This window comes from Phyllobates terribilis, unplaced genomic scaffold (assembly GCF_046119375.1).
Source record: "Phyllobates terribilis strain yellow unplaced genomic scaffold, ASM4611937v1 Scaffold_1__5_contigs__length_1240528914, whole genome shotgun sequence".
Lineage (NCBI taxonomy): Eukaryota > Metazoa > Chordata > Amphibia > Anura > Dendrobatidae > Phyllobates > Phyllobates terribilis.
Genome location: NW_027362761.1, coordinates 472,689,920 through 472,711,031, shown reverse-complemented (window position 1 = coordinate 472,711,031; position 21,112 = coordinate 472,689,920). Strand labels below are relative to the sequence as shown.

The 21,112-nt window shown below is 39.5% G+C and overlaps 1 protein-coding gene across 3 annotated transcripts in view; it reads left to right on the top strand.

Moving 5' to 3' along the window:
* VCAN (versican) overlaps window positions 1–21,112 on the top strand; it is a 103,726-nt gene that overhangs the window by 12,427 nt on the left and 70,187 nt on the right. For all 3 annotated transcript variants that reach the window (XM_073679049.1, XM_073679068.1, XM_073679059.1), the window contains exons 3-5: window positions 14,534–14,911; window positions 15,549–15,723; window positions 16,616–16,743. In XM_073679049.1, coding sequence (XP_073535150.1) covers window positions 14,534–14,911; window positions 15,549–15,723; window positions 16,616–16,743 — 681 coding nt within the window. The remainder of the gene's footprint in view (window positions 1–14,533; window positions 14,912–15,548; window positions 15,724–16,615; window positions 16,744–21,112) is intronic.

Here is a 21,112-nt window from a genome sequence, read left to right as displayed (position 1 = left end):
CTCATACATGGAAGCAAACGATATGGAATGCACTTTCTCATTGCGTTTAGGCATCCATTTAGTGGTTCACATCGGGGCTTAATTCCCAAACCCCCTGCAAAACGGGACGCAAACGTATGCGCCGACACAGCCATTGAGTATAATGGTGCCGACAGAGAGAACGTGCGCTCTGCCATGCAATCTACTACGTCTGAGTGTCCGCCTCCAGTAGACATACACGCCTGAAAATGATGAACGGCAGAGCTCACGTACACCATGTCGGCACCATAATACTCTATGGCTGCGTCGGCGCATACGTCCGAATCTCGTTTTAAGGGGGGTTCGGACATAAGCCCTGATGTGAGCCACTGAACGAGTGCCTAAATGCAATGTGAAAGCACCCTCATAGAGAACACAGGAGTACTTGCCAGATCGTTTACTTCTATGTGTGAGAGAGTCTGGTGAGATAGCTGCCGGCTCAACCTTCATCAACATGACACTTATCTAAATTATATGGAGGGCTTTAGTGTTCATTAGACATTATTGCTAACTTGGGATGTGAAAACGTTAAATTCTAGAGATTGATAACAGGCAGCTTCCATTAATAAAGACTCTTTGTGTGTCTGTCAAGAGTCTTATCTATCTTCTACCTCAATTGCTATCTCTTATTGTTTCACAATGTCCTCGCCTTACAGCCATGGATTTCCTCTTAAATTGTGGCAGCTGTCATTATCCTAAAAGACAGGTCTTAGAGGAAACCTATCTTCATCTCCTTATTTTGGATAAAAGTACTTTTCTCTGTTCACTTAGCTTTCAAAATGGATAATATACCAGTTTTGAAAAATAAAATTGTATGGTGAAGATCTCAGAAGATCTGGAAAGTTTAATGTCTATCCAACTTCCTATCCTTTGATGACCTCTGTGTTGACAAGCAGGAGCAGACAGTTTGTACATTGCTGAGTTTTTAATTACTTGTACAAAATTCTTGTAGATAATTGCAATGTCCTGAAAACCAGAACCATATCCACATGGATTTTGTTGTAAAAAAATCTGTTTTAGATTTGGTTATGGATTCTGTTAACTTCTTACAAGGCTTGGTAAGGGATGGATGTTGACAGGTTAACTACTTTCTGAAAATTTCTGTAAGATGTTGTACTTTAGCAATATATGCCTAATAAGAATTAGTCACCCGCAAAGCTCTTTCGGAAGAATACGGAATTATAATTGATAGGAATAGTGTGACATGTCATTCTGTGGCAACATAGCAAAAACAAAGGCCTTAGCATTTCATTCTAACTTTCACTTGGCCCTTTTTTTAACTTCAAAATTGGACCTTATCTTTCTCCCAGATATTCCTAATTGCAATGCTGGAACACATACTCATATAATTGCATCCTAAATATAGCATGTTATATGATAAGATAAGGTAGTATATTTTCCATTTTGTGGATGAATAATATTCAAGCAGGACACATAAAATATTAAAGGGAATATGTCAGCAGGTATTTGCCATGTAATCTGACAGCAGCACGAGGTAGGGACAGTTACCCTGGTTCCAGCCTTGTGTCACTTAGTTTACTGGGTGCAGCAGTTATGATATAATCACAGTTTTCTCTGCTGTAGATCTAGCAGAGCTCAGTTGTTGATCTCTGTATAACACTGACCACATCACTGATTTCTGTGTACATTGTATAGTGACAGAGAGCTGCTAATCATTGCTGGGGGCAGGCTTGGACTAATATGTATGAGTCAATTGTCCTCCAGTGATAATCTCCTGCTGATGAAACACTGATTGTATTGAAAGAACAAAACACAGAAAAGTAAATGACACCTCACTGTAATCAAGGTCATCAATCCTATATTGTGGTGCTCTCAGATTACATAGCAAAAACCTGCTGACAGATTCTTAAATCATTTATTTCTAAGTTTTCTGCTTAGTTAAATGTATTCTTTATGGTGGCACAACCCCTTTAATGCGCTAACCCAAGTCGGTGTTATCAGATAGCAACCGATAGAGGGAGAAGAAGTACATGCCCACAGTGAAAACACCCACTTGGACTTAACTAAAGTTAACTTATTAGGTGCCAAATTATTTGAATGATAATAATAATTCCACAACAGAGAAGCTACATTTATTAAAAAAGGTTGTATTCTGCTCTGCAGCCACTATTTGGCAAAAGGTCCTTTTTAATTGGATTATACAGTATATGTACTGTATATGAGCTATACATTATGCTGGCCAATATATATATGGACCCTAACCTAACCCATGAAAAAAAAAAAACAAGCCAACCATGCAGCTCCATTCATTTCCTGAAGAAGAAAGAATGGGGGATTTCTGTACTAGTCTCTTGTCTCAGCAACCAATGAATAGGTGATAAATACCTTTGGTTGGAAAACCTCTGTCAGACAACTTGCCAGTTTTGCAATATATGAGTATGGTAGTTTAACCATTCCGATAAGTTTCAGGATTTATGGATCTTCAGTGGAAAATGAAGTCAAATTCTTCTAACAAGAAAACTCTCTACTCATTTTAGAAGTAGCTAATGTCCTTCTGTTGACCCCAGCAATGACTTTATAAAGGACCAAAAAAAAACCTTGTGAGCTTTTTAATTCAATACAGCTCTCCCATAATGTTTTTCTGTACAGATTTAGTGCTTGAATAGTCAGTGCCAACTTTCCTTTTCCATACGTTGGAAACAGAGTTCAGAGTTTAAAGCTCTGTCTGAGTTACAGACTTAGAGGTTTAAGGTGGGATCCATAGAAATGTATAGAAGTACATTGCTCCGTAGTTAATCCTCACAGTAGCAGTTCAGGCCGTGTCTTTCTAGTACTAGTTAATGGTCACAAAGTTAAGATGAAGTGTGCAGATGGAATTTCAATTAGCTTGCTTTTCAATGATTTATAGAGAGTCTACATCAAGTAATTGATCCCTCAGCACCTAATGCCTGTTTAACATCCTCCTCCTTACAGTATAGTAGCCTTTGCCACAATCCATCTGGTGAAAACACTGAGGCCTTTGTTCACTTACTATTTATTACCTAAAAACGCCAAACCCCAGTTATGTTCCCGTTGGATGTACTCTCTCTCCCAAACTGCAAATGACAAATTGTTACATTCTGAAGTGTGAAAATTCAATTCCCAATTATTTGAAAATAGTGAACTGTTGTGTGCTTAGCTGGGGAAATTGAACCATATCCAGCAAGAACACATTACTGGCATCACTTCTGAATTTCACAGCGCAATAAATATGTGTGAAAAGGATTTTTGATTAAACAGGTTAGAGATTACTTAGACATGTTAATATAGACAACTATATCCTGCATGAGCATAGTCTGCATTTTTAAAATTCGAAACTTAGAAATTGTGAGGTGTAGGTCTTGGTATTTTAATCTTATTGATCACAAGCTTTTTTTGATAATTAAAGAATTCAGGGATTTTTTTTTGTAAGTATAAATGATCGTTATAAAAAAAATAGTTCATAGTAGTGTAGCCGAAACCTTTGCCAATATGTGAGACCACCATGAAGTTTCACCATGAAGTTTGCTAATATTAATTAGTTGAAAAAATAAGTTTACAAATAAATAGTAATGATGATGATAGGTCTGACCCTTAGCAATATGGTGCCACTTTTGTCCATGGCTGTCGCTTAGCCCATTTATTCTTGTTGAAATACATTGGTCACCCCTGGAGTTGGTGCCGATTGATTCTAGTTGGTGTGAATTGACCCGGTCCATCTGTGAGGTCAGTTATTTGTATCGGATGAATGGGAGCCCTAAGAACTGCTTCCTACATAACAGGATCCACGTTTTTTCTTTTGATTAGTCGACCTGGTATAATGTCACATGTGTCTAACGCCATAATGATGATGTCGCACAGGGTTGGCTAATCAAGAGAAGAGCCGCAGATACCAGGAAATAGGACTTGTTTGTTTCTCAGGGCTCCTATCCAGCAGCCACAGATTATTGACATGGCCAACGTACTGGTTCCTGTTAATCAATTTAACAGGACCCATCTCTATTCAGTGGCTAATCCACATAGTAGCAGCTCAGGCTTTGTCTTTGTACTACCAGTACAAGGAGTTGAACTATTAATAACAGTTTTCTGATAAATATATGTATTGGCTCCTTGCCCTTCTTGTGAATGAGGCTGTAGGGCACATGTGGATCCACTGCTTCTTTCAATGTCTTAGGGAGTCTTATATATGCACTACTGCTATGATAGCGCCAAAAAAGTTGATGGAACAGTGAATGAATACTTCACATTAAGTACAGAAGAATATTGGAGCCGCTAATGAATCATTTGTCTGAATGTGTATGAATACATAGGGTATTTTTTACTGCAATAACAGAAAAGATACATTGCAGGGTAAGCTTTTGAGTAACAATTTGTCATACCTAACCCAATAGTTTTCTATCATAAACATATAAAGAATATACACTGCTCAAAAAAATAAAGGGAACACTCAAATGACACATCCTAGATCTGAATGAATGAAATATTCTCATTGAATACTTTTTTCTGTACAAAGTTGAATGTGCTGACAACAAAATCACACAAAAATCATCAATGGAAATCAAACTTATTAACCAATGGAGGTCTGGATTTGGAGTCACCCCCAAAATTAAAGTGGAAAAACACACTACAGGCTGATCCAACTTTGATGTAATGTCCTTAAAGCAAGTTAAAATGAGGCTCAGCATTGTGTGTGGCCTCCACGTGCCTGTATGACCTCCCTACAATGCCTGGGCATGCTCCTGATGAGGTTGCGGATGGTCTCCTGTGGGATCTCCTCCCAAACCTGGACTAAAGCATCCGCCAACTCCTGGACAGTCTGTGGTGCAACGTGACGTTGGTGGATGGATCGAGACATGATGTCCTAGATGTGCTCAATCGGATTCAGGTCTGGGGAACGGGCGGGCCAGTCCATAGCTTCAATGCCTTCATCTGGCAGGAACTTCTGACACACTCCAGCCACATGAGGTCTGGCATTGTCCTGCATTAGGAGGAACCCAGGGCCAACCGCACCAGCATATGGTCTCACAAGGGGTCTGAGGATCTCATCTCGGTACCTAATGGCAGTCAGGCTACCTCTGGCGAGCACATGGAGGGCTGTGCGGCCCTCCAAAGAAATGCCACCCCACACCATTACTGACCCACTGCCAAACCGGTCATGCTGAAGGATGTTGCAGGCAGCAGATCACTCTCCATGGCATCTCCAGGCTCTGTCACGTCTGTCATATGTGCTCAGTGTGAACCTGCTTTCCTCTGTGAAGGGCACAGGGCGCCAGTGGTGACTTTGCCAATCCTGGTGTTCTGTGGCAAATGCCAAGCATCCTGCATGGTGTTGGGCTGTGAGCACAACCCCCATCTGTGGACGTCGGGCCCTCATACCACCCTCATGAAGTCGGTTTCTAACCGTTTGTACAGACACATGCACATTTGTAGCCTGCTGGAGGTCATTTTGCAGGGCTCTGGCAGTGCTCCTCCTGTTCCTCCTTGCACAAAGGCAGAGGTAGCGGTCCTGCTGCTGGGTTGTTGCCCTCCTACGGCCCCCTCCATGTCTCCTGGTGTACTGGCCTGTCTCCTGGTAGCGCTTACAGCCTCTGGACACTATGCTGACAGACACAGCAAACCTTCTTGCCACAGCTAGCATTGATTTGCCATCCTGGATGAGCTGTACTACCTGAGCAACTTCTGTGGGTTGTAGAGTCCGTCTCATGCTACCACGAGTGTGAAAGCACAGCCAACATTCAAAAGTGACCAAAACATCATCCAGAAAGCATTGGTACTGAGATGTGGTCTGTGGTGCCCACCTGCAGAACCACTCCATTATTGAGGGTGTCTTGATAATTGCCAATAATTTCCATCTATTGTCTATTCCATTTGCACAACAGCATGTGAAATTGAGTGTCAATCAGTGTTGCTTCCTAAGTGGACAGTTTGATTTCGCAGAAGTTTGATTTACTTGGAGTTATATTCTGTTGTTTAAGTGTTCCCTTTATTTTTTTGTGGCAGTGTACTTATTGTGATGTTAACGGAAATACATTTGGAAAATCAAGAAATACTAAGCTAAGAATCCAAAACAGGTGGAATAACTTATTCTCAGTAACAAAAATGTAAAAATTTTGAGAAAAAGTACCACCTGTGGTGGTGTTCCAAGAAGCCTTAGCAGTGTGTACTTTTCATCTGAAACTAAGTGGTTTCTGAGGTCATTTTATTAATAACTTGTTTATATGAATTAAAATTCATATACAGGTTGGATTCATTCTCTCTGGCCAAGTCTGCCCTCATAATGTGATTTGAGTTGGTGGGACTCTCTCTGTCACACTCGGTCAACTTCTATAACATCAAGTAAGTGTGAAGAATGAGCAATTATGAGTTAATTAATGAAAACAATGTGTCATAAACGACTCATTTGTCAGTTGCTAATTTAACGTAAAATATTTTTCCTCTTTTATTTTTTGTGTCTTTTGGAAATTATACTCCGTTGTTGATAAGTAGAATGTAACCATTGCGATATGTTCAACACAAACTGAATAAGCAACTGAATAACTTGCTTCACGTGATTCAGTTGATAAATTTAGGAACCCTGTTACCAAGATATTTTGGATCTCTACTATATTATGGTTACCAATATTACACAGTATGTATCGGTAGCCTACTTGCACTTGGTCACATAAAGTAGTTGAACTGTTGTATGTCTTAAGTCCATCACATAACAGTTGTTCTTTAGTTTAAAGGTACTGTCACACTTAGCGAAGCTACTGCGATCCTGACAACTATACGACCTGGCAGGGATCGTTGCTGCGTCGCTATGGGTCGCTGGTGAGATGTCAAACAGTCAGATCTTCCCAACGACGCAGCAATGATACGGCGACCCGTATCACGTATAACGATGTCGGCGGTCGTTGGGACCCTGTCACATAGCAGCTACTCTGACGATTCAGACCTCGATATGGGACGACTTCTCAGTTCTGAGTCGCCAACGAAGTCGTTGGTAACGTGTCAAACACACCGATGCATGCTACCCAGTGGCACCTCAATGATCAAAAAATGGTCCAGGCCATTTCAACACGATCAGCGATCTCACAACAGGGGCCTGGTCGCGGCTACGTGTCAAACGTAGCGAGATTGCTGCTGAGGTCGCTGTTGCGTCACAAAACTTGTGACTCAGCAGCGATCTCACTAGCGATCTCGCTTAGTGTGATGGGGGCTTAAGTCAATGTAAATCTTCCCTAACAATGGGTTTACGTTGACGTCTTCTGAAAAGGTGTTCAAGAGAAAAATGTCTAGTGCTTAATTTTTATTTCATAATCCTTATTAAGTAGCCTGAGTGAAATATGACTGTGAAGAGTATCTCCTCTGGCACTGCAAGGAAATTGGAAACTTGTAGCTTTAATGACTGGCAATACTGCAGGACTTATGACAACTTTTCAGATGACTTTTCTAATAAAAAGGAATTGTCCAAAATCCACAAAGCCTGATATTCAACAACATATATTTTTAAAACATGTCTGGTAATCTCATAGCAAAAGGATTAATGCTTGCCTGACAATGGCCTACTGCTCCTGTGTCAAAGCTTCCCTGTATCCTTGATGGCCTCTGTTCTTCCAGCTTTAGTGCTGTCAGTTGTCATGAAATGTGATAGTTGCTTTCTATTAATTGCAATAGCCATGGCCTCAGTAGTGTTTATACGTTACCGTTACAATTAATGACTGGCATATGGCCCAAATTAGATCAAAGTCAGCTAGAACCACTGATACCAGCTGGATTGGTCAACAATCTAGTGAAAAATAGTGGCCTCCTTAGTCTTCTCCTTAGAATATGTTAGGGGAAACAAATGTCAGCCATTTTGTTCCCTGGAAGATGTGTCTGGCACTGGATTTCTATGCGTTCTCACATGAACATTTAGCTTAGACAAATGTTTATTTATGTGGGGCAGTAGAGCCAGATAGCTGTCAGCCAAATGCTTAGCTATCCCATTTGTATGCCCAGCTTTATTGTCAACATGACATCTATAATCATTGGAGACCGGTACACTTGAACGGTGAAGAACCAAGGGTCCATGTACACTACCCGACTGGCAGCACTTAACAACTGCCAATCAAGTACTTGTTTGCTGATTGGCGGTCATTTAATAGCAAATTTATACAGCCAGACCCTGTTTCAAATGAGCACTGAAGAATCTGTAATAAATCATTCAGTACACAGAGGCTGCCATTAGTCTTGGCAGCACAGGTCTTCTTTACACAGGACAATATGCTGCTGAGAATGATGATCTTTAGTGCTGACCAAAAGATCATTACACCTGATGAACTAGCGTTTTGCTCGTTCGTCGGCTTATCAGTAGTCTGTTTAGGTTGCACGACTATCATGATCAAGTGTTCCTAGGAAGTGTAAATGGACCTCTAGAAATCATCAGCACAGGATTAGTAGGGTTAGTTTTACCTGTGATTTTATATAATTATTGGCATTGGATAACCTGATTAAGGTCATACCGTCATAAGAATGCTATGACTGTGCTATAATAATGACCACAACCAATGCACTCCGCTGTCCGATTACATGACTTGGTGCAGGATTCTTAAACATGTCTTCCAAGCTTGTAGCAATGCTTGAGGTTTGTTTATCCCTTAGCAAGACAGTTTACAAACATTTTCTTTTCGTGTTACTCTATGATACTTTGGCTTTGGCAGTGCAGTTGATTTTTGCTCTTCGAAAAGAAATAGACCCTGGCCGTCACGTGCTGTGGTCAGGATTGTGAATGTAAATTGCATTTTATTGTTTTTATTGGCGTAATGTTATACAACAGGGTAAGTATTTGACAGCTATTTCCTTGTTGTCAATGTGTGATACTGTGATTACAAAATGACACCATTAAGTTCCTAATGAAGTATTTTATATTGTTCTCCTCCACTTAACATAGATATTATAGATAGCCACAGCCTATATACTGCTTTTTATGGAAATAACTTCAGCTATTGCAACAGTCCCTTCCTAATGTTTATTAGGAGTCTCTAAGGAAGTCCTATTAAGGTTTCTACTTTGCCATTAATGCTTGGGAATTTCTAGCAGCCTTTCCAACAGACTGAAAGTGATTTATAAGCTGGTTTGGTTAGAAAGAAATCCAGCCCTCTCACTTAAAAAGAATTTCGTTTTTCATCAGCTTTATCTAACAATAGCTTTTTTATGGCAAACTGCATTGAACATTAAAATGAGACTTTTTTCATTCATTTCATGTAAATACATGGGCAATTCAATAGGGTTTACTTAGCAGATCACTAACAATAATAACAGAAAACACATGTTTCGAGGATTTTCTTCTGTACTGAGTGTTTCATTTCCAAGTTTGGTTACAAATTGTTCAATAAAATGCATAAAATGTTGCAAGTTTTGTTCTACGGTTTTCCTCCAGCTATGAAGGTAAACTGAGGGCAACAAAGTATCTTTCACTACTGAGCCTCCCTAAGTGTCATGATGACAGACACCATTATCACAGTGATCTTGCTGAAAGCAATTGTGTCATTGTATCTGCCCTCAGGCTGTAAGATGCATACGTTCCATTTCTCCCTGTGCTACGTAATTACTAGTGAAATGGAACGCTTGTACAAACCAACTCTCATTGTATATGTCTAGCCACCTCATAATCTTACATAGTAATGTGGAAAAAATAATAAATAATTTGCAAGTGTTATACACACAGAAGATATTTTTCCTCCAAAATGTTTCTTCACCCATTACTTTCCGAACTAGAAGCAATTCACATCCTGAATTTAAAGATATACACATAATTGCCGTGCCTGCCAATTCTTCCAGGAAATCCAGTAGGATCCCTAAAAATGAAAACTCCTGGACTTTCAGGAGTTAGCAGATTTCCAGGTGCCACCTAAATCCCAAAGGAGAAATGTTACCCCTTAGATACTGGTCTGATGACTGTCACCCATCCAAACCAGAACTCACACTTTGCACTGACGAGGGACAGTACCCCGAAACACAGTGTCTACAAATTGAGTTTCTGATTCTGGCTTATATCCTAAGTCATGTGATAAGGCTCGTTAAAGGGTCACTATTGACTTTTAGGATTGCTGCTTCCTGTAGGTGGCACTAGAGTTCTTGTCCTCTTCCTCTCTGAAGAGGCAATTTGCCTAAATCCCAAAAAAAACTCTCACAAACAAATATTTCCAGACAATAACTTATACCTGACACCAAAATGACCTATCATTAGAAGGAGCTGGGGCAGCCAATTGTGCTTTCAAGGTGGGAATGTGGCATGGATGAGTGTCATCTAAGGGTCACCATTGACAATTTTTCTCAAACAACTCCAAAACTTAGCAAATATGACTATAGATCACAAGGTCTTAACAATCATTCTTATCATTATAATATAGCAATGATCACACCCACTTGTGGAAGTTTGTTTAAATCCAGTAGCATCATAGGACAAATAAATGAGTGTAATAGTCATACTGACAATAAGCTGAGTCCAAATATAAGCTTTACGGAATATTGATGAGCTGAAGCCAAAAAGAGGTCGAAAAATGGCTGCAGCAGACCCGTGACACAAAAATGTATCAGCATTGCTGACATTGCTTCAATGCTGTTGCAGGATGTTTTTATTTTAAATGAGGGATTAAAGGGACTCTGTCAGCACAAAGTGACTGCTCAGAGCAAGTGCCAGCACTCGGTGCATCATGGCTGGGCCAAACATTTAACTTCACCTTCCCACCTGCTTGGTTTTCATCTATCTCCGCCTTTCCCCGGCTCTAGAGCCAGAACTGTCATCAAAGAAAAGGGGAGGTTGGAGATGGAGGGAAAACAAGCAGTCGGGAAGGTGTTTTTAAATGTTTGGCTGCACCATGATGCCCAGCAGTACCATAGTTTTATGTTGACAGAGTCCTTTTAAGCAGGAGTTGTCCAATAGTGGACAACCCATTTAACGTAAAGCATAAACATTGATTTACAGTATATATCCAGATTTTATCAACTTTCAAAGTTAAGCAACTTTACGAATACAGTGTTCTTCTTGTGTTGAGATAATCCTGAGTCACAGCCCACATTTTGAATTTTGGTAGTTGTCATAGGAACCAGTCGACAAACTTGTCGACAGACAAACTCCTGCGCTGTTAACTTAGTACAATAAGGCAATGCTTGGGATGCATTACGTTCCAGCACAGCTATTTTATATCTGGTACATTTCAGAAAAACTCCAGGTCTTTACATCTCTATGTAGCCCAAAAAAGTAAAAAAAAAGCACGATAAAAAAATAATAAATAACATTGTTTGCACAAGTGCTAATCTTGTGTTTTTGCATGAAACTTCTATTTCTCAGGGGTTTGCGGAGTAGTCCTATTATTTGCACACTACATTGTGGGTTTTGCCTGTGATACTCCATTATTAAGTGTATTGCTGAATAAGAAACACATGTATATTTTGGAATATATTCCTTTACTCAGAAGTGAGTTCTGAATAAGAACCAAATTGATGGTTACATGTAACCAGGTCTTTTACATACCATAGACATGACTGCACCAGCAACAAAAGTCAAGGACTAATCATGACTAATTATGACATAACTAAATCTTGTATCAATTTAACAGGCCACCAATCCTACAGTGTAAGTTCATGTATTTCGGGACACGAAATCCAGCCATGGATGGTGAGGTATATTGATAGGCTAAAACTGTAAATGGTGCACACAGAAGCATGTGACGCGCCCCCAGGGCCGTGGGGTACTCGGCAGCCGGGCCTCTGTGTATGCCGGTAGGGGAGTATCACGGTGGCTGGCCCGGTCCGTGACCTAGAGCGGTCAGTGCAAAGGGGGGGTACTTTTATATGGGGTTTTTGAGATTGTTTGTGACGCCACCTATGGATTGCGGCCAAAAGGAGCCGCCGCTGCGGAGCAGTCCTCAGGAGCTGGTGTTACGGCAGCAGGGGTGGTGTGGCTCTCCACAGGTAGAGCAAGCTCCAGGGCAGTGTAGGAAAATGGTGGTTGCGCTGGGCATTGTAGTGCAGAGAGGGAACGATGGCGCATATTAAAGAATGGACGGAGGCAGTGCGGTGCAGTCATCCGAGTTTTTACTCACAGTTCTTATGACAGTTCCACTGGTGCACTGTACAGGTGTCAGCCTCCCACATCACGCTGCGTTCACCAGGCAGGGGTTCAGCACTTCCTCAGATAGATTAGGCGTACCTGACAGAACCCCACTTTCTCGTGTTCCTAGCTAGACCGTCTTCACGCTGGGTCTTTCTCCCTCCTGCCCTGCGCTTCCCACTCTCAATCCCGCTCGGGTGCTCTGAAGTCCCTCCCGTCCGTTGGAGTTTACAGATCTGCTTGACCCTCACGGGGATTGAGGGTCAAGAGGCTTCGGCAACAGACTATATAAGCCAGGAGCCTCCGGTTTTTCCAGCCGAGACTTGAAGTACACGACTGGGCCAGGGGCCGGTCCCCTTCTGGCGGCCTACGATCCCTCTGTCTTCTGACAGATTCGGGGCGTACGGGTGCCATTCTGCACTCACCGTACCCCATGGGATCCCTTCTGTAGATCAGAGCCTACTCCCTGCTCCTCTCCTGGGCCTCTGACACTAGACCCCAGTTGTGGAGCAGAGCTCCTACTGAGACTCTGCTCCCAGACTGTTCTTCTGAACTGTCCTCTCACTACTGTCCTCTCTAAAATGGCTTCCCATTTATACCTCATTCTATAGTGCTCCCCTAAACTGCTTCCTCCACCCACACCCACTACTGGTTCCCCCTACCTCTGGGTTCCCCCCACTCCAGCCACGGACGGGGCTCAGCAGAAAAACACATTGCATCTTGCCCTTCCAGCCGGCCTGGAGCAGTGTAGCGTTGGATGCAGGTGTTGGGGTTCCGGGCAGTACTCCCTCCTTACCTGAGAGATGGAGATACCACACTTCAGGGTGAGGAGCAGTACCTCTGTGGCGACTGAACCCTCAGGGGCGCCACACATGCACAACACTCCTCACTGAAATGGTATCTCATGGCAGGTCTAATAATGGAAGGGTATCTCATGGTCCATGTTTAAGGACAGAGATTTTATCATGTATAGCCAACTTGAAATAGGCCAACTTATCAAACCTGTCCTTAGTAAATAAAAATGTAATGTGGTATTTGCTTTGATAACATAGAACAAGACTATAATGGTTATCTTCAGAAACTTACCTTCAGTTGCTACACTTTCCGTAGCTGTTGGGTTGATGCTTGTTCAACTGAAAGATTTCGTTTTCATTTCCCCAAATATATACACTCTTGGTTTTGTCAAGACCTCTATCATAAGCTTGTCTTCCTTTGGAACACAAAGAACATGCCCAACAATTTTCAACATGCCCAATTCTTCTTCCCCCAATATCATCAGCCTAGAAAGAGTCGAGAAGACCCAGACTTTCATATGAGTTTACTCTTACATGTATGGGCAACTTTAGGTTTAGGCTTCTACTAAATTGTATTACTGCCTGCAAAATTTTCTATTTTTTTTTTCAAAAAACACTATCACACTTGGATGTTTCTTGGATTGCAAGACTTTTCTATTCAGATTAATAGAGCAGGACTGCAATAGCAGACATCTGTAGTAGACAAAAATGGTGCTGTTTCTGGAAATAAAGCAGACACTCTTCTCTTATCCTAGACAACGCCTTTAAATAGTATTTTATGTTACAAAAATCCATATGAATTTTATACAGAGTTCACTTAAGGACAAGACATTGGCTAATGGATATAGTTACAGACCCTGATAACAAGCCTTGTAGCCACAAATTTCAGCTGGAAGATGATACAAATTGCTCTTGAAATATTTGGAGTATCATTGTTCTCCTTGAGGACTATTCTGGGTCCTGAGGCTACAAAGGAAATAATATTCACAAAGGTTTTGGTAGACAACAATAGAGATTATTGTTGTATGCACTTACACTGAGCAGAGTAGTTAAACCATTATCCAAATCACTTGGCAGCCCATACTTACTTCCTATACATTCCAGACAAATATGATGTAATTTGTTGAAGGAAAGTAGAAAAATAATGAAACCACATTCTTTTGATTTGTAGAATATAAAGAACTTTATATGTAGACAATCTGGGGGTCATTTCAGATGGTTAATGCACATGCAGCACAATTATGTTGTTGAGAATGTTCTGCTTACTTTTGAGTGTTTATAACTGTTTTATTCCACCAGTCGGTGATTATGGGCAATCATTTCTGATGTTCATTGACATTGCGCCATTTCATTCTGTGTGTCCAGGAAAAAAAAAATTCTTGAGGTCTGTTGTTGAAACAAAAAAAATGTAAAACTAAGAATTAGCAAAAAAACTAAACTTTAATGTTGAGTAATTCATGCCACACAATGTAGCCTGTAATATAGTGTTTGCTACTCAAGAGTGGAAAGTATCTACTACACTGTTTGCTTGATTGAACAGGAAAAAAATGTGAGCCAAGAGAAATAAACTTGAAAATAAATGACAAATGAACGATTTTATGATTAATGTAAGTATTTATTTTTTTATTAGATTCTTACATAAATTATCTTTTTTGTATCTTTTCAGTTAAAGTGGAGAAAAGTCCTCCTGTCAAAGGAACGTTGTCCGGGAGAGTGACATTACCATGCTTCTTTTCAACAATACCTACACTACCACCAAGCTATAATATTACAAATGAATTTTTGAGGATAAAATGGACAAAAATCGAGAGAAGTCGAGATGGAAAAGATCCAAAGGAAACTACAGTTTTAGTTGCCCAGAGTGGTGGAATAAAAATTGGCCAAAGTTATAGGGGTAGAGTGTCTGTACCTAGTCATCCAGAAGACATTGGTGATGCTTCATTAACAATGGTCAAACTTCGGGCTAGTGATGCTGGTACTTACCGTTGTGAGGTGCTGTTTGGCATTGAAGATACTCAAGATACCATTTCTTTGGATGTTTCAGGTGAGGCTTGCATTTGTAAAAGAGTTGGCATGCGCCTAACCATGATCAACACATTTATAGTCCACATAAATTGCTCACCACATAAATCCATCATATTTTGCTCATCTCAGATTTTGCAACATTGCTGTTACTATATTTTGTCAATAGTTTACCCAAGAGTAATATATGTTACTATAAGGGCTTGTATACATGACCATATGTTCGGTTCAAGTGCGATCCAGCAAAACATCAGATAGCACTTGGACAAATTCTATTCTATGGGGCCGTGTACATGTCCGAGCCGGTACGAGAAAAAAATCGCAGCATGCCCAGGTTGGATCCGATTATATATCAGATTATACTCGGCCATGCAAGTCAATGAGTCCGTGGAAAACATTGGACTACTATCAGATGACATCGGAGTGCAACCTGATTTTCACGGACTGATAAAATGGAGAAGATGAAGAATTTTTTTTCCATCTTCCCATCATCAGAGTTTGATCAGAGTGTGATTAGAATAATTGGCCTGATTCTCTAGCCTAAAGCTCCACCATGGATTGGTAACATTTCCAATCAATTTTGAATTATAAATCTTAAGATCCATAAACACAACAAACTCTGGTTAAAGTTACAATGTTTTCATCTTCTTATTTTGCAGGAGTCGTGTTTCACTATCGAGCATCAGTAGACAAATACATATTAAATTTTGAAGGTGCCCAAAAGGCTTGTATTGAAAATGGTGCCCAAATTGCAACACCTGCACAAATGAGAGCGGCCTATGAAGATGGATTTGAGCAGTGTGATGCTGGCTGGCTCTCTGACCAATCTGTTAGGTAAACTCTTGCCTAAGTTTCACTTGTCTTAATTTTTGAATTGCTTTCTATTTTATAATGTGTATTTTATCCCCAGTCACATAATAATTAGACAGTGCGTATCGAAATGATAAAACTAAAACTTTTGTGGGCATTCTGAAGGCCTGCAAGTTGTTGTTTGGGAACAGATGGGATCTATGAGTCTGATTTCAGATCACAGGGCACTGGTACCCGGGTGCTTGAGATCCTGAATTCAATAAGTCAACCAACATAAGAAAATTAAAGCGATTATAATTTTTTGCAATCCCACTTTGGTTTCCCAAAAAAACTGACCACAGATTGTTCTACTGCCGAGAGCCCTTAAAATCATATGTAATCGGTAGTGAAACCGGGCCACGAGGGTGTTCAATCACCATCTCATAGAAAATGGAGAACTACATGGTGTCCACTGAATCATCTATTTAATGTGCAGACATGCTTGTTCCTCTGTAGAGTTGATATTTGTAGGCACTTTGTGCACTTGCTAATTAACTGAAGTCATGAAAGAGGCACTTATCTCTATTAAATAGGGTATCAGAAAGTGAATTTTCTAAACCAAGTTACCCCTTTAAGTAATACTTTATGTTAAAGTAAACACAATTTTTAATATATCAACTAGCTACAGATTCAAATTATCCTTTTGGTCACTAGTTAACTTTTGTTCTAGCATGTTGGTTGTCTAAATTTTGCCAAGAAATATTGGCTATTGATAGATGCATCGTCATCACCTTAATGTTGACGTTATTGTGTGATCTTTATTGTAAGACTTACAGTTTTTTATTATAAAGTAAGAGAATAAAAATGAATCTAATTCTGACGACAGCTAGTAACTACGAAGTTAAAATAATGTTTTCCTGTTGCTGTTTTCATTAAGGTATCCGATCCGTAATCCAAGAGCTGGCTGTTATGGTGACAAAAAAGGGAAAGAAGGAATACGAACCTACGGAAGGCGTCCAGCTGAGGAGAAATATGATGTGTACTGTTTTGTGGATGAACTAAATGGTGAGATTCTAGAATTGATTACTTTATTTTAATTCTACAGTGATATGGCGATCAGGAAATATATTTTCAGTTAATTTCTGTTATGTAAAATGAGAATTATCATTTGACACAACCCGATTCTTGCAGTATGTAGTCTGTTCAGGCTCGATTTTTAAGCAGACTGTGGTGTATTGGACACTATTAAAGTTTAATGCCTTAAATACAACATTGTCAATGGGGGCAGTTGACATTTCTAATGACTTTTGGAAACAATTTTGGCACTGCCTTGGTAAAAAAAAAAAGCGCTTGTCGTGAAAAGTCATTTGTTCTCCCCATTGAAAGCACATTAATGCTCAATCCAACAGAGCGAGGAGAGGTCAGGAGGAAGAACTGTCGGCTAAACGACTTACATCCAAAAGTTATTAAATGTTATATCCAAAAGTTATTGGAATCTTAAGAGAATCTATACATTAATGGATTATCTAATCAGACCAATATTAATCTAAACTGGAGATTGTAAATGTCCAAATGATTGGATTGAAAACTGATCTGCCAGATAACTGACCCAAGGTGCTTAAAGTGTACCTGCCAATCACCATGATTGTAATGGGTAAGCAGCATCTGAATGATATCTGAAAGAGACTAATGTAGGATATAAAAAGTATTTATTTAGGAGGAACATAAAAGATCATAAAGATGAGAATTGATTTTACCCTAACAAAATATCTATGGGTATAAAATACCAACTCAGACCGATTTAATAATCTTCAAGATCGGTCTGATAAGTTCAAACTCAGAATGTCTAAACTTTGCTTTAAAATACCAACTCAGAGCAATTTAATAATCTCTAAAATTGGTTTGATTGGTTCGAATCTGAGTGTCTAAATACAGCTTTAAACTGTGAGTGTTTACATTAAACGTTAAAATACCAACGCAGACCAATTTAATAATTTTTAAGTTTGGTCTGAGTGTAATCCACAAGTAAAAATTAACACAACAGTTTAGATAGCGTTTACTGGCATCATGGGATTCATTCATCTTGACAATTAATACTGGCAGGTAATGCACATTGTCTAAAATTAGATTCTTCAGCTCTAGCATGAGGTCAAATGAGGTCGTACAGCTAAAATCCCTAATAAAAATATAAAGGATCTTGGGAAGTTGGCAGAACACATCAGGGGTTTATATTACATTTGACAGCTAAAAGCTTGTGCTAAATAAATATATAGAGTATATAAATCTATTGTTATAGATGTAGGACTTTTTTACTTCCTTTGCCTAACAGAAAGTTCTGGAAAAGTTTCTTTGTGGTTAAAGGAGTCATCCAATCTTTGAAAACAGTACCAAATATTATAAAATAAAACATAAAATTTACTTATTTCTACAATTGCCGCCGATCCAGAACAGAAGCTAAGACGGCCTCTCGCAGCCTTTATAAGCAGCAGCACATGAACACGGCAGTCAATCAGCTGGTTCAGTGGTCATGTGCTACTCAGCTGCACAGCTCAGCAATGGGAGTCGTGATACTAGTAATACGGTATGTGACCACTGAGGCCGCTGATAAACAAAGATCACGTGGAATGGATTTGAGTATTGTTTGTTATTTTATATGCTTTTCAATTTTTCCAAAGGGCAATAAAAACATTAAAGGCAACCTGTCAGAAACTTTTACCCCCTGAAACCATTAATATGATTGTGTAGCCCTTTAATAGATAAGCTAGTTGATCCATTTAAGACCCAAAAGTACTGCTTCAACAGTAAGAAACCGTGTTTGAGTCTGGAGTGCATTGAGGTGTGTCGATGCACTTACAGCTCCATAGCCTCCCCTGTATTCCCAAATTAGCAGCACCCTCCCCTTGGCTGATTGACAGGACATTTGCTCTCGTACACTGGCCACTGACCTGCCAGTCAGTCAGGAGAGAGAGCTGTAGTTGAGGAATACAGCAGTGGCTAAGAAGCTGTAAGTGCATCATCATGCCTCAATGCACTTCCAGACTGAACTTCAAAACATGATTTCTTGCTGCTGAAGTAACACGTTGGGGTCAGAAAAGGAGCAACTGGCTTATGTTTTAAAGGGCTACACAGTCATATTAATAGTCAGGAGGGTAACGTTTCTGTCATGTTCAATACAAGACACAAAAAGTTGTTTTACATGGATTTTGAAGCAGTTCTGCTCCAAAATCCACGTCAAATACTTGTTGGATAAATTTTCAATTTACTTTAATGAAAAATGCCTAACTAACAGAACCATGTGAACTATAGGAGCCTATTCCCATTAAAATCAGTAAGAAGCTTTATTCAAAAAGTACCGGCGTGAGAGTACCTAGCAAGCACTATTGAGGAAATTCATCATATATCTTATGTAAATTTTTAAAAAAATGGGGATGGAATCTGTATGACAAATTGGAAAAAATTATAGAAAAATAATCTACCCTAATCCTAATCTGGCATTGTTTTCAGATTGTGACAGCCGGACAGTCCAAAGATTAAACAAATTCATTAAAATAAGTTTACACCTCTTAATGAATTTGGCACATCTTACTCCATCTGTCTTTTTTCAAGACTGACGGAAGAAACACCAATTTTGATAATTCTGCCCCTATGTTTACAATCCCAACCAGTTTTCCTAGACTATGATTTAACGATTATAGGTGTTGTATTAATTTATTCATCTCCTTGGTAACAGACAACAAACAAAACCTGTGTAGTCTGATCCTGCAGTCATACTAATTTCCCTCTGTCCCCTAATTCTTTCTGACCAACACATTTTATTTTAGAAAAGATATATTTTAAAATCAAGTGACACACAGAAATATTCAGGGTCATACTGTATGCATCAAGAAACGCCCTATACCAGCATTGATCCTTGGTTAAAACCCCGTTAGTTTGCCCATTTGTCTTGTGTCACAGATACTGTTCACAAGTTTAAATAAAGGAAAAAGAAAAGTTGTTGGAAGCTTGCACTAGAGCTATAAACTGCAAGGCATGTTAGATTTTGCAAGCTGTCTATTTAATATTCTCCCGGCATCATTAAACACATGCATATATGCTTGGGGATAAATAAAGTAGGAAACTTAACAGGTGGGATAATATTAATAAGGAAACATGAAAGCAGAATGTAGCTCGGAGAGCTTACGGTTTGACAGACTTTTGAAGAACAGGCTAATAAGACAGCGTCTAGCACTTTCCAGTAAGATGATTCTGAATCAGCCTTTGTCTGGACCAGCAAGTCTGCCTCATAAGTCTAGTCTGTGGTATTTAATGGCCATAAAATAGGAACCGTACACAGTCAGGTGTTTTTCTTTCAATAATAAAGTGCATTTACACAGAAAAATCCCGTCAGTTCTTCGAGTGCTGACTTCAACCTGGATGAGAAAGGCTGCCAAGGTTAACACACACTGCTGCATTATTGTCTCTACCATAAACCTAGTCATGGTTTCCATGTTCTGTTCTGCAATGACAGAGTTACAACATAAGCCACTAGTGTATATGTGTTTTTAGCATGATTGTAGCATCCTGATTTCGCAGAGTTCCTCATAGATCCAGCTATAAAAACATTCTGCACAAACTTTCTCCATTTTCCTTTCACTGATAGGCAGGAAGCCATAACTCACTCATATCAAAGACTTCTCTAACTTTTTGACCTTCTTATTATCAATTACGTTTTAAGTAAATGTCATATAAATGTCGTAAAAATCTGCAGCAGTCATTGGTTACAGCATGACATCATAGTAAAAGCATTCAAAATACATGAAGTAAAAACACAATTCAGTTCAGTGAACAGTCTGACACATCACTGGCCTAAGTGAAAGTATAGAAACTATAGTCTATGTCATGACAAATTGGGTACAGATTAATTTGTGTCTAAACGTGATATATCCTGAGATGTACAGTACAGACCAAAAGTTTGGACACATCTTCTCATTTAAAGATTTTTCTGCATTTTCATGACTATGAAAATTGTACATTCACACTGAAGGCATCAAAACTATGAATTAACACATGTGGAATTATATACTTAACAAAAAAAGTGTGAAACAACTGAAAATATGTCTTATATTCTAGGTTCTTCAAAGTAGTCACCTTTTGCTTTGATGACTGCTTTGCACACTCTTGGCATTCTCTTGATGAGCTTCAAGAGGTAGTCACCGGAAATGGTTTTCGCTTCACAGGTGTGCCCTGTCAGGTTCAATTAGTGGGATTTCTTGCCTTATAAATAGGGTTGGGACCATCAGTTGTGTTGTGCAGAAGTCTGGTGGAAACACAGCTGATAGTCCTACTGAATAGACTGTTAGCTGCTTTTTTCTTGCCATAATACAAATTCTAAGTAAAGAAAAACAAGTGGTCATCATTACTTTAAGAAATGAAGGTCAGCCAGTGCGAAAAATTG